Consider the following 14181-nt stretch of genomic DNA (forward strand, 5'->3'; position numbering starts at 1 on the left):
TATTCACAAATTCAGGATACGGCTGTATGTTATCGTAAACTCGACAGCACCAAAATTTCACGGAGATTACTGCAAGGAGCAGATCTGCTCTGTGAGAAGCGGGTTCAGCCTCGGGATTTAAGTGAAGTGATGGATGATGCTCTTTGCGAGCATCTCCCTCGCTCTGGAGAACATGGCGAGATTTCCTCTCGGTATTCGAGACCGCGTATGGACATCTGCATTCATACCGTAAGGCATTCAGAGGAGAAAAAACACTCTCTGTATCCCGGTGACAGTCTCTGCATGTTTTCTAAGGCATTATTTTAATAAAAAGGTCAGGTCTATCACATGATGTACAAATTCTGCAGTGTAAATACATGTTCTTAAACAGGCATGGAAATAGTAAGTGTCACCTCCTCTTAGTCCTCTTTGAACATACATTATAATGACAAGGTATCTCACCGGTCTCCTGTTATAAAATTATTATTTACATACAGAATCCGTTTATTCATTTAATTATCTCTTTAAAACCTGGATTTAACCAGCCAGATAAAAATCACTTGTTTACTGTATAAAATCCCAGTGGAATTTCGCCTGAGGACTGAGGATTGGACTCTTCAGACTCTCTCTGCTTTAATTTGTACGTATTTTATAGTACCAATTTCACTGAAACTTGAGTAAAGGTAAGCCAATCAGATGCTTGCAAGAAATTAGTTATCCGAACTTTGTAATTCACACACTGTTAACTGTGTTTGTTTAATTATCGAGAATGACAGTTTCTGTTGGAGAACAGAGCAAGTAAAAGAAAAGTGAGTCAGAAGATGGAACATTGCAATATCATTTCAGAAAATTTAGTAGAGGTTACCAAAACTAAATATATGATCTTAATTTAGCAAAAGACTCAAGAAATCATTATACAAATTCATTTATGATTACATTCTACTTGTCTTTAATTTTCACTGTTCAACATTAACATTAAACATCGTAAATGTATGCAATATTTATATAAAATTAAATAACAATATTGGAAAAATAAATACACTTTTACATAAATACATAAATCCATACTGCTGAAAAGTTTCAGCTAATACTATACTCTTGTTTCAAAAGTGACCAAAAAAATATGGTAGTGACACTCCATCCCAACAGATGAAGTATGTACAGCTACAGAATGATGTTTGCAACTGATGACAGAGCTAAAGGCAAATCCAGGAGATGCCACACTGAAGAAAAAAAATTTGGATGTTACTACCTACAGTAGTAGCACGAGGTAGACACACACGTGGAGTATTTAGCAGGAGGGACATGAAGCCCTGTTGACCCCATAGATACAATTCAGTCTTCAAACGCCTCTGGGGTCCCCTACGTCAGAGCCAAAGGACACCTCTGTAAAAAAGACCTGAAAAATCAAGTCACTTCGTGGCAATGACCGGGGCTCAGCTCTGCAGCCCCTTCAGCAGTGGGAGGCCGGGGGGCTGCGAGCCCCACGGGCAGCCGGGAGGAGATGCCGCAGGCAGGATGGGATGCTCCTGCCCTCTGCCTGTTTGCCCGACATCCCACCCGCTCCCAGGAGACCGAGCAAGGACAGCCCACCGAGGGTAATACGACTTAGTAGAGTCAAGGGAATTTTTCCTGGGTGAAAAAAAGAAACAACCCACCCCAAATCAAAATACAGGACTGCACCCTGCATTTCCAACACCTGGAGCCTGCTCCTCAACAGCTGTGAAGAGGCTGAACGCCGAGCGACACCAAAAGGCAACGCAACTCTCTCCACACCTTTGGTTCTTGCAAACGGTCCAGGCACACGTAACAAAGGTTGGCAGCAAATCCCAGCCGGTAACTCCACAGGGAAGCCACTGCAGGGGTTGCTAGCTCTGCTTAGCTCACCTCGCTCGTTTCTAGCACCAACTGCATCAGCGTCCGAGTGATACATTAGCACCTCAAAGGAAATATTTCACATCACTGTCCCTTGGACTGGTGAAGCACCGTATAAACACCAGTTCAGCAGTTTTATGGCTATTGCATAACTCACTGAGGTATGGTAAAAATATTGCGGAGCGTTACTGAAGGCATCCGCGTTGCAGAATGCACCCGCAGAAACGAGAGCGCGGTACGTTTTAGTAGGATGACTTTTCAAACCATGACAATTACGGAAGTCCAATACATCACAAACAGGCCTCTTTTTTTCTTTTCCTATAAAGTGCTTTTGAGTCAGATTAATTTTTGTTTTTGTTTTAAATCTTCTTCAAATACTTTTATAACAAAATACACAATACAGGTCAACATTTGGTTGAAGGCCACTCCAAAACCGGCAGGTCCGTGGTTTCCGGCGTGCCAGAAGCGCCCCAGGCGACACTCGCCTTGGCACACCGGGGCTGAGCAAGAGGTGCTGCTCTGGGCAGGGAGAATTTCAAAGCCGCGGGACCCAAAACAGCATCCCAGTCCCCAGGCTTAGGGCTGCTCTGCCATTGTGAGAGCATCTCTGTAGCAGACTCCTCCAGCGGCAAAGCAACAGCGTAAAACAACTCTGCTCCAAACTCTATTTTGTTATTAGAAAACTCCCAGGGTTTTGAGCCTGCCGCCGCCTTGCTGATCCGTTGCTGAATTAACGGTATCTAGAGCAGCAGCTGGAGATCAGGCCAGACAATAACTCTCCAGAACCAGAGAGATGCATGAGAATAGCTGACAGGTGCCTTTGCACAGTACATCACGCTCACGTTCCATATACACGGGAACAGAAATAGAGCACCGGCGTGAACGCACACGTGTTTCTATAGAGCTGTGTGTGGGGGCAGGCAGGGACACGCACACACATCTATACACGCTTGTACACGCTGGGGAGTCGATGCAATTTAGTACACGTTTTCCCCTGTCACCTCGCTTTTGGCAGAGAGCACGCGACTGGTAAAGCGGTAGGTGCGCAGTGCAGTGTTACCATTAAACATCAGAACAATTTAACTTCAATGGAAATGCACCGCTTAAATGTCAGGTTTAAATCCGTATGCAAAGAACTCAGTCAGAACCCAGACTCATAACGCACAGCGCTCGCAGAGTGTAATAAAACGGACAAAAGGTGGCTACTTAGCAGAAAGCGCCTTTTAAATTAAAGGACTTGAGCTCCCCTAATGTAAGCCCTTCCTGAACAGGTGTTATTCTGAATATATTGTCAATAATCCTCTTTAAGTGCAGTTTTAAGACACGAAGCATTAGCACCTTGGTTTGAAGCAAATTAAATCTGTTGTTACGGGATATCCACAAAACGGTTCACAAAGAGAAAGAGTTTATGGTCGTACCGAGCTCCAAGGGCCAGCGCTCCAGGCAGCATCTCTAGGACAGTCCTGCACATTGCACTGCTCTCTGTCCGGCGGCTTGTCAAGGATTTCACAGCTCAGATCCGTAAACCTTTCTCCGTTAGGGCGCTGGCACACCACCAGCCGTGTTCTTGTCCCTGCCCCGCATGGCTTCGTGCACTGGAAGTCAGCAGAGGACAGAGCAATCACCCTCTGGGCAGCAAAAATACTGCCGACCGGTCGCTCAAAGCACCAGCACCTCTCGAGACCCAGCGGTTGATTCTGTCCCAAACCAACCCATTCCGGCCTAATTCCCCCCAAACGCTGCACAAGCCTCAGATGGGGCATCAGCTGCTTCAGCTTGTCTCCTCCCAAAGCCATTCATGCCGCTTCACAATGACATTGCCAGACCCAACGCGCTACTGGAGGTTAGCATCTCTAATTGCTCGTCTCAGATGACTTTTCAGAATGGAGCAGTGTTTTTATTAAGAAAAAAGGCCTTCAGTTAAACTAGATTTCTCTTAAAAAGGAAAAAAAAAATAATCTCAATTTTTGTAGAATTTGCTTTTGCCTGGGAAGAAAATTTTCCCGTGACAAATGGAAAGGAAAACACCACCAAGCAGTTGCCAGGGTTCACTCATTTATCAGAGCCTGCCCTTCATGCTCCAGTCTTTCTAATAAATGTCACCACAATATCCCTCTCTTCTCCCATTTTTCAACCACCTGCTAACGAAAGCCTTCCCCTGCGCAGGGAGCCCAGGATGAACGGTGCACTCACCTCTCCCCAGTTGCCATAAGCCCACTGAGGACAGGGGCCAGATTCGCACGATCTCTGCTCCATGGGTTTGCTTTTCTCATCGCAGTTATTTGCGGTGTATCCGTTTTCATCCTGGCACACCACAACCCGCCGCTGGAACCCCCCCGCACACGTGCTGGAGCACTGGAAGACACAATTGCCCACGGCTTCGTTGGGTCCAGGAATAATTTTGCATTCCCGGCTCCTTCCCAGTGCCTCGCACCGTGGGAATGCGCAGCTAAGAAATTTAATACGGCTAACAGGCATTATTAATTTCAAAACCCAGCTATTCTTAACAGCAGTGCGATGACTTAGGTGCTGACTAAGCAAAGAAAATTAAACGTGAGCCTAGTTTTAAGCAGGTGAGTAATCCCCGCTGCCCTTAATGCAGTGTTTGTCATCCCATTTGTGCTTAATTCCCTTCAGGGACTTCCGTGATAAAGCGCTGCAAAGTGGTTGGGGTGAGAGGAGCTGGCATTAAGTCTCTGCTGTGCTTTGGCAACAGCTCTGCACAGCTGTAAATGTCCCGGGAGGCGGCCAAGAAGCAGAGGTTGGCCTTTGCATCATGGAAAATCATGCCGTCGGGTTTCTGCCTGGAGAGCCTTGGAGACAGGAGGTGTGAGAGGCTGAGGAGTGATGCCTGCGCCCTACTGCAACACTCCGCTCGTGTGAGCGGAGAGCAGAGTGCGGGGAGAAGGGTCCCCCCTTTTCCCTGTGCGGTGATGTTAAGAAAAGCCTGGATTAGCCCAGGAAAAAAACCAAAACAACGCAACACGACAAACGAGGAATAAGAAAATCAGGGCACTTACAGCACCCCAGGGGCCAATCCTCCACTGATTGCCTCCCGGTATATGCGCACGGTTTCGGTTCGGGCTGCCTCCGGGGTGCAGTTTCAGGCGATGATCCGGATAGAGGAAAGGGTGGATGGGCCTGCCGTAGTCATGGCTGTTTGGATGACAAGGAGACATGGAGCAGTCTTGCTCGGTGGCAGGGAGGTCGTCTGGATCGCACTCACTCCTATCCACCAGCTGGTCACTGTAATTGATGCAGATCACTTGTCGCGTTGCCTTACCTTGACCACAAGTCACCGAGCACTGCGTTACAGTGGGAAAAGGAGACACAGTCACATTTCCAGCTTTGAAAATCAGGCAGACAGCTACTGCTAATAACCAACAGCAGAAAACCTTATTCTCCCCAGTTATAAAAGGGCAAGCGTGACAGATTAACGAAACACGTTTCCAGCAACGAGGTCTATAAGGCTCTCCTGCAAGGGACAACGCGATGCTTACAGAGCTCCACTCCAAGGCCTTCCACTGCCCGCACGGCGTCACGGTGCACATTTCTGTGGCTGATGGCTTCGGGAGGTGGAAACAAGCTGACTCGTCAGCCACCGAGCCCTGGTCATCCCGACAGCTGACGTATCTCATCCGGGTACCCTTCCCGCACGTTGCGGAGCACTAGGGAAGAGCAACAAGGACTCCACTAGAAAGCTTCCCGATATATATTATGAGGCTTTGGAACAAAAAGTTGGTCAAATGCACTTAAAAATATCACCCCGTCTACTGTAAAGTAATCCTGAAAGTATTACAATACACGCTTACCGGTGTCCAGGATCCAAATCTCCACTGCGTCCTGTGAATGCCTGATGCGGATCTCTTGGCTTCGGGACTATTTGGATGGGGAGGACATGCTGCTATTTCACAGTCCTGTACATGAAATACATGAGGGAAAAGAGGGAAATAAAGAATTTGCAGATGTTTCAGAGTTAAACCACCTCCTCTTCAATGTAATTATCAACCACCCACAACATCTTGAAAGTCCGTGACCTGCATGCTTGTGTTTGGCAGGCTTTCTCCTTGTGTCCTCTTGGTGAATCAGCGAAATTTGGTACCAATACCCCCAAAGGACTTCATATGCAGAACCTCGGTGGACTTTTGACTTCTTTGGAACTCTACAGTAGGGATCCCCATAACCATGTGCCATCTCCATGCATTAAAACCAGATGTTTTTGAGGCACAAGACAAAAGTTCATTAAGAGAGTTCTGGCATGAACACCCATCTGCAGAGCAGCAACTTTATCTCCCTTCAAAGCTCCCTTCCTTCAGCACAAGACCTACAGCCCACTTAATAAAGGTTACGCTCCTGAGCTGATTGCAGCCCTTTGATTCCCCTGCAGCCCACCGATATCCATGTGCTGATCTCCACCACACGCTAAGCACGCAAGGTTTTGGGGACAGGCATGTCACTGTGCTCAGCCTTGGTACGGTGCCGAACAGGAGGGCTCTGGTCCTGTCTGGACCTCCTGGGAGGTCTGGCAACAGAAATGATGAATAGCCATGACTTTACTCCGTGAGCCTACGAGTAGTCACTGCCAAAAAGGAAATCAATACTGATTGTCACTGCGAGGGAGAGCGCGGCTCTTGACAAATGGCATAAATGATTTCCGTATTGCTGTGGTTGTACTTACGCTGGAGACGTGCATGCCAAGCCATGGCTCATGACAAGCAGGTTTGTTACCCCTCGACTATAGCATGCAAGTGGTCTCCATACGTGGGAAAACAGCCCTGTTCCTAAATGTTGTGGCCTTAGTTAAACTCTGTGGAGTCATGCAGGACTGGCGCTGGGCAGGGCATCAGCACTACAACTCTCCTAGACGACAGACAGATGGTCGTGTTCTGTTTTATTCAACTCCTTCAGAAACCCTGGACGCATCCCTTGCTTGAAACGGGAATTTACATGTTTGCCTCCAAGTGCCACAGAACACAGTATGGAAAGCCTCTTCAGCAAATTTGCAAAGGGTGTGCAACATTTCTCAATGTATCCGGCCAGGAGGGAAGCATCTGGAATTGTAGCTGGCACGTGTGCTATATTGCCACGTGCAGCAGACAAGAAATGATGGCCCCTAGTTGTCATTTGTACCACACAGCAACGGTCCCGCAGCCAAGTGAGCCCAGACGGCAGCCAGGCATCCCAGAGCCCGTGCAAGCCACAGGAACTACTCTCTGGTTGTCTTCCCACATTCATCTACTGCTGCTGCTTCAGCTCACGAGCTCTTAGGGGACCATGATACTGCTCCACATGGGCTGGCGTTCAGGACAGGCATTTGCTGCAGCAAGACATCCCCTGAAGCTGCAGCCGGGATGCTTCCGTACGCACGCTGGCAAAAGATGGAGACAGGACAGCAGGATTTACCTGGGTATCTGTTGGCCTGGTTGCAGCATTACACTCATTATCATCCACCACTGACACGTAGGTGCCCACAACACACTTCACAGCTCTCATCTGGTAGCCTTGGCCACAGGTCATCGTGCACTGGGAGAGGACAGACGGGAGAAAGAAGTGCTGGGTCTGAGTAGCTGCTTCTGTTAGAAAATATTAATCAGCCCAGCCTGTGCTCAGGCACTCGGCATGAGCAGCAAAAATAAAACCCAGCTTCCCTTCTGGTTTCTCTCCACTTCATGCATTTCAGCTTTATATTAAGTCAAAGTTTTAATTCACAGCACCCACCAGAGCCTCACACGCTTCACTTGCTTCCTCAGGAATGAAGGTGCAAGCATTTAAATGATTTACTTTGCTGCACACAGTAAATCATAGTCTGGTAGAATCTGCATCGCATCCTCCTTTAAAACTGGTTGTTCAACCCCATGGTAGCACAAGCAGCTAATGAATAATTTTGCTGATGGGAAATAAGTCTGACTGGGACAACTGGTCCGGGTGTGTTGCCTTTTTTTTTTTTTTTTTTTTTTTTTTTTTTTTTTTTTAAGTCAAGAGCTAACAGTTTTGTGGGAAAGGAGATGCCAGAACACTCTGGGAGAAACGAGCAACTTGTATTTTAACAGAAAAAAAGCCCTCACCAACCCAGAAACTGGAAAACATGAAAAGCAACAATAGCTATTCAAGGGAAGCAGCTTTTCTGTGAAAATCAGGCCGTGTATTTACATGCCTAAATATGGATTTCAGAGCGTAACCTTGGAAACCCCTTTTTTTAAAAATCACAGCCAATTTAGTATGACACATGTTAAATTTAGCACAAAGGGCAGGTACTGTTATTGCTGCCCATCCGCTGAACCCAAGCGAACAGAGGGGCCGCTTTGGTGTCCAAATCCATTAACGCAGTTATCCCACTGAATTTGGATGAAAGGGTAGCACCCAGCCTCGGCCACCAGCACCCGGGTCCCACCGGCCGGGAGCCCCACAGCAGCTCTGGAGTACCTGGCCCCACGGCCCCACTTGCCACGAAGCACATTCCTGCTGCTGACACGTCTGCACCGACTCCGGCTTCGTCTCGGGATCGCAAAACCTGTCATTTAACCGATCTTCTCCAAACTGGCACCAGGTCTGGCGGTGTTTGTGCCCTTTCCCACAGGTGACCAGGCACTGCGAGGAGCAAAGCGCAAGCTCAGGAGGTGCCGGGGATGCGCTGCCAGCTCAGCCCCTGCCCCGGCGCTGAAAAATAAACCTGGAGACCCACTGAAACCACTGCTTAAAAACTGCTGCTGACTTTAACGACCACCTGCGCTGGAAAAAACACGAGCATCTTGCAAGGAGACCTGATTGCTCTCAGGAGCTGGTCCAGAGCACAGGCATGGAGAGCACAGCCAGGCTGGGACCCTTCAGATGGACAAAGTGAGACCATGAAGGCTCTTTCCTTCCAGCAGCTGTAAGATGTAGGGCAAAGCCCCATCACTGCCCGACAGGGCTCTAGCTGTGCACAACAGGGTGCCAAAGGCATGCAAAACCCTTGCTGGGCTCTGAGCATGTACGTTAAGGGTGTCGGCTCCCGCGCGCTGCGAGTGCCTCTTCCACCACCCCGGCATAGCTTCGGCTGCCAGCAGCTCGACCCAGAAAACAGGTATTTTGCAGAGAACAATCCCTCTTCCCACTTAATTGCTTTCATTATTTCGTAAAAGAACATGATTCACAGACACAAGAGCTATTTGGCCACAGAGGTGATGAGCAGCCTTTGAAGACTGTTCCTCAGCATCCCCGGTCCTGCTAGAGGGAAAAGTCTACCAGGATACGGTTTTGTTGCATTGTGAAGGACACCAGCAGCAGGGGAAGAGGTAACGGTAATAAACAGCAGGGAGAGGGCTGAGCAAGACATTAGTAGGGTGAAATCCTGCCCTCCAGCGACAGCCAGAGCTGCCAAGGCTCATGAGGACAACCTCAAGGGAAAATGAGGGCAGAAGTATTTTTCTTTCCAAAGCTGCAGTGGAAAAACTGGAGAGAAATTACTGCAGGACTGGAGAGGAATTAGCCCCCTGTGGCTTTGCAGGGAGGGAAACGGCCACTCGACCAGCGGTGACAAGTCCAGTGACTTTGCTGCCTGTCCCAAGACCTCCCTTGTGCCTGTGGGAGACCTTCTGCAGGAGGCAGGGTGCCACCGCACCCTGGGGCACAAACAAAACAAGCGGGATGAGCAGGGACAAGAGCTGTCTCTTTGCAGGCACCAGCCCCTCAGGGTGGGGGATCAGCAGGGTGAGCCCACCCCGGTGACCAGCACCTACCTCGGACCAGTCGCCAGTTTTCCACTGGGGGCACAAGAAGTCGCTGCATCGCTGCACCGTCAGCTTCTCCTGCTGACTGCACTTGCTGTCGTCCAGGACGTCGTTGTAGGTATTCACGCACATGGCTCGCCGCCGCCGTGTGCCTCCGCCACAGCTCTTGGAGCACTGCGAAGGGGAAGACACTGAGTAAATACTTTTCTGCCACTCTGTTAAGAGCCGAGGACCCATTTATTGCCTTCTGCCTCTTTGCAGTCAGGACTGTGAGGAGACTGCAGAAAACCTCCAGAAGAACAATCTGTACTTTAAGTAACAGGCTGTTACTTTATATATTCTTTTAAAAAGCCAATCCTGATAAGCTTAATAAAATCTCGTGGCAATGAGTTCCACAAATTCATTTCAGGTTATAACCCCATTATTACTTTTACAAGTGTTGCCTTTCAGTTGTCCCAAATAGCTGTTGCTCGTTCTCATTTTAGGAGAGATTAATTCCCTCTAACCATCCAGCCCCCCTTCACTGTGCCCTCCCTGGAATGTCCCAGGCTCGCCATTCTCTCAGTGCCAAGCCTGCATTCAGGAATTTTCTTGTTCATGGAAAAGCTAAAAAGTGTAAAGGAAACAAATGCCAGAAGTCCTCTGCCGATGGTAACGTGTCTTCCCCAGATCCTGGCAGCGGTGCTGGCTTTGATAGGAGAAGACAGCCAGCATGGCTTAGTGTAATCAAGACAGACGTTGGGATGCTTAAAAGCATAAATGAATTGCAGTGGAAAATAAGGGGCACCAGGCTGATTTGGACTACAGTGTCCTTACAGAAAAAGCAATGGAAGCAGATCACTGTGGGCGACTTTTTTATATATGCTGTTTGCAAACTAAACAGCCTGACACGTCCCTGTGCAAGGAGGAGACAGTGTTCGCTGCACCACCGAGCATCCCTTACCTCGGTCCAGGCCGAGTACCGCCACCCTCCCACGTTACAGTCTCCGGTGCACTTCTCCCTCGTGCTCGGCTTGGGCTGGCTGCTGCAGAAGCGGTCGTCCACCTTCTCTATCTTGCCCTCCAGCCTGCTGTACTTGGAGCAGTAGATCTCCAGGGTGCGGTATCCCAGCCCGCACTGGGCTGTGCATTCGCTCTTCCTTGCAATGTGCCACCTGAGGAAAGCAAACGTCAGCCCTGGTGCAGAAAAAACCCACGGCTCCATGCCAAGGCGCCTGCCTGGGAGAGGATCAGAAGAGGCAGAAGGAGCTGTGGGGCTCTGGGACTCTGCAGGTAACATGCTCAGGGGTGTTTGACATAAATAAGGAATATACACTCTTGAACTGGAAGATCTGGCTCTTTACAATGCTTCCCAATGCTTTGTGGCTTCCAAAAACCCAAGGCAATTAACCCTGGCATTGCTCCTTGGGGGGAAGGAACTATCACCAGGTCCCTCTTACGGAGAGCAAAGCCATGCTGTGACTCTGTGGGACCATACAAAGCAGCGGAGGAGTCTGTGGCCAAGCAAGGAGCAGTGCTTTGAAGGCTTTCTACCTCACGTTCCTCTGCAGGAGTGCCACCTTGGCCTCTTAACAACAAAAAGCTGAAAAATACAGTGTCAGAAAGTGATCCGCACAGGCTTGAAAGGTGCAACAAGGCATTCCACGAGGCAGGATGCAAAACTGCAGCAGTTTCAGCTCTCCAAAGTGCGAGCGAACTACTTTCTTCAAGACACACACATGCGCCCCGAGAGGCGTCAGCAGGGATTAGGGGTGTTCCCTCTGGACGGATGGGCTCCCACCCTGCTGTCTGCTTCCTGAGGTGGGCAGCAAGGGCTGGTGCTGGTGTCCCTCAAGGATACACCCCTGCTTTCCATCAGCCCCAGCCCCGGCTGTGGTGAGAGATGATGGACGCAAGGCCTGAGCCAGGGAGATGTTGGAGACCCTGGAGCCAACAGGAGCCAAGTGCCGCCAGCACCTCGCAGGGGTGGCTCCCGGGGAAGGAGGCAGTGACGTCCCCCGCGGGTCCTGGAGACCCCCGGGCTGCTCAAGCGCCCGTGCGGAGAGCCCCGCGCCTCAGCCGAGAGAGCAAACTTCAGCACAGCCAGGAGAAGAATAAGATCAAGGGGATTTGGAGTCAATAGCTCCTGAATGGCGGAGCGCTCACATCCCTGCCTGCTTTTCAAACTTCCCCATTTGCCCTTCTCAAGTTTCCAACCTGTTGCAATGGCAACAGCTGTTACCGCGACAACCCGACCCACACCCCCCCCATCCAGCCCCGGCTTTAACACAGCCAGAGAAACCCCTCGGGAAACCCGGCCATCTGAATTGCTTCACCAGCAGCCGCTTAATGCCACCATATTTAAGCTCCAGAAAGGAAAACAGATTGCTTTTTAAAGGAAAAGGGGTTGTAATGATTTAGGCCATGCTCCATCAATTACAGCTCGCCAGGAGTTGTCTGGGGACAGCCCCAAACCCGCTCTACACTTAAGCCTATTCTTTGCTTTAAGCAAATGATGATAAATCCAAGTCTTAGTTACTCCTTTGCTTTGAGCATATGTTTTTCCCTCTTTACAGGCTGTTTTGTAGGATGGTGCTGAGCATTTCTGATCTGGGCAGATGCGAATTTCAGGCACAGGGAGATTTTTCTACATTACGTGATTATTTTTTTTTTTTTCTTTATAACTAGCACTAATTTAATCCAACGAGAGAAATGTGAAAATGTAGAAAAGTGCCTCTCAAAACACAGCTGGCGGATGTCAGTCCCCCCTGGTTGACAAAGAGGCAACGGCTAATCCTTTTCTTTTTTTAAATCTAGTACAGGCTGGTGCGAAAAGGACTTATGGTGAGAGGTGAAAGGAAAGAGGAGTAAACAATAAATATAGGACGTAATGTATACACACGGCTGCATAGAGTGCACCTTAATTCGCATTCTGTGCTACAAGGCTCAGTGATGGGGTCAGGCTGGGGAATTCGATCACATCGCTGGTCCGACACCGTGAGCTGATCCGACTCCCTCGTACACACCGGTTTCCTCTTTCGTTCTCCTACACAGGAATATAAACGCACATTAAGTCATACAGGAAAGCGATCAAATCAGTTATTCCTCTTACTCTTTCTGTAGGAGTAATTAAGAGACGCTTAATTATGCTTTTAAATCTCTTTCAGAGAAAGGGAGATTCTGTAAGGAGAGCAGACAGAGTTTAGCGCAGGCGAGGTGGACGCGGGCAGAGCTGCAGCACGCCTGCAAGGACCGGCAGGTGGGAACGGCTGGGCGTCAGACCCAAACCAGACACCGGTGCCTCCTGCAGCCTTCGGCAACGCCACCTCACCCGTTCTGCGCCTGAGCTTCCTCAGCTTCCTCACCTGCAAAGGGGGTTGCGAGGCGGAGCTGGCTCAGAGGGGCTGTAAAGGTGCCCTGCTCCAAAACCCAGAAGCAGCGGAGCGGTGCTACACCTCCTGCGAGATCGTCCGCCACTACAGCCCAGGGCAACAATCACGCCCGTAACTTCGGAACCCCAAAGAAAGCAAACGGAGAGGGATTTAACAGCACTGCCCAGATCCCAAGATGAATCCAGGACAAAACTGCGTCTTCTTCCAAGCCTTCCCAAGCACCCACCTTGGCAGAGCTTACTGCAGGGCTGCCATGGGCCATACGCATTCCAGTAAAACTGCTGAGGTTTGTCCTCAATGGGGATATTAAACGTGTAACGGACGTCGGGATTGTACAAATTGCCCACTGATAAAACCTGAGGGGGAAAAAAAGATGAAAGCAGGGTAAACTAACAGACTGCGCTGCCCACTGTTTTCAGTCCAATAATGCTGGGCAGACTTTTCCACACGCACAACATATACTTCACCTGAAGCGTTATTTCTTGCTCAATCCGATCTGTAGAATTAATCCTTTCAATAGTATTATCCGATCCGCTGTATTCGATCACAGCATTCCCAACTTTGATTTCCCTTTTAAACATACTGACGACAAAGTCTCCATTTAATATAAAGTCTCCTTGACTGTTAGATAAGGCTGCATAGGTGCAAAAAACAAGAACTAAAGACGCAGAATTAACTCATACGTACATAACAACGTGGGTCATGCGCTCTCAGGGCTCCCTTTCATTGGGGTGGGAGGAAAAGCCCACTGGCACTTTCAAGCAGAAAGGATGTAAAGAGAGCAGGGGAGCTCTTACAGACATTGTGCCTTCTCCGTTTTCCACCGGAGAGCCTCATTAAAAGGAAGGCTGAACGCCTGAAGTCGTTGCTAAATAGTTCACGCATAACCCAGGGCAGAGAGATACCCAAAAGGCTGCAGCACACACAGCCTGTATCCCCTCGAACACCGCAGGAATAACCCTGCCCAAATCCTTTTGTTAGCCATGCAGATAGGGCGGCTCCCCTCTTGCTTCCAGGTGTGTTTCTTAGGGTAAATGCGTGTACCCTAATTGCCCAAACGTCGTTTTCTGGTAGATAATTACAGGGAGTTTGGTTAGTATGTCCCCCTCTCTCTCCCTCCTCCCCCCCCGGACTTTTTATTATTCCAAATCTTAAGGTATGTGAAAGCACTGAAGGCTTAATGCCTAAACGTTTTATAAAAGGAACAGTTTCCTGAAAACAGCAGTCTGCTGCACAACTTCACACTA

At 49.2% G+C, this 14181-nt stretch overlaps 1 protein-coding gene across 5 annotated transcripts in view; it reads right to left on the minus strand.

Annotated features, from left to right (window-relative positions):
- Positions 1–14181, minus strand: part of ADAMTS9 (ADAM metallopeptidase with thrombospondin type 1 motif 9) — an 87387-nt gene that overhangs the window by 35738 nt on the left and 37468 nt on the right. For all 5 annotated transcript variants that reach the window (XR_008468683.1, XM_054216096.1, XM_054216095.1 and 2 more), the window contains 12 exons: positions 13402–13568; positions 13161–13290; positions 12462–12588; positions 10507–10717; positions 9573–9737; positions 8278–8442; positions 7258–7377; positions 5667–5771; positions 5355–5522; positions 4875–5159; positions 4048–4209; positions 3273–3449 (listed from right to left, as the gene is read on the minus strand). Coding sequence is in view for 4 of the 5 variants with exons in the window: in XM_054216096.1 (XP_054072071.1) it covers positions 3273–3449; positions 4048–4209; positions 4875–5159; positions 5355–5522; positions 5667–5771; positions 7258–7377; positions 8278–8442; positions 9573–9737; positions 10507–10717; positions 12462–12588; positions 13161–13290; positions 13402–13568 (1982 nt within the window). In the remaining variant the exon portion in view is untranslated. The remainder of the gene's footprint in view (positions 1–3272; positions 3450–4047; positions 4210–4874; positions 5160–5354; positions 5523–5666; positions 5772–7257; positions 7378–8277; positions 8443–9572; positions 9738–10506; positions 10718–12461; positions 12589–13160; positions 13291–13401; positions 13569–14181) is intronic.

Source organism: Rissa tridactyla, chromosome 10 (genome assembly GCF_028500815.1).
Source record: "Rissa tridactyla isolate bRisTri1 chromosome 10, bRisTri1.patW.cur.20221130, whole genome shotgun sequence".
In the NCBI taxonomy this organism is placed as follows: Eukaryota; Metazoa; Chordata; class Aves; order Charadriiformes; family Laridae; genus Rissa; species Rissa tridactyla.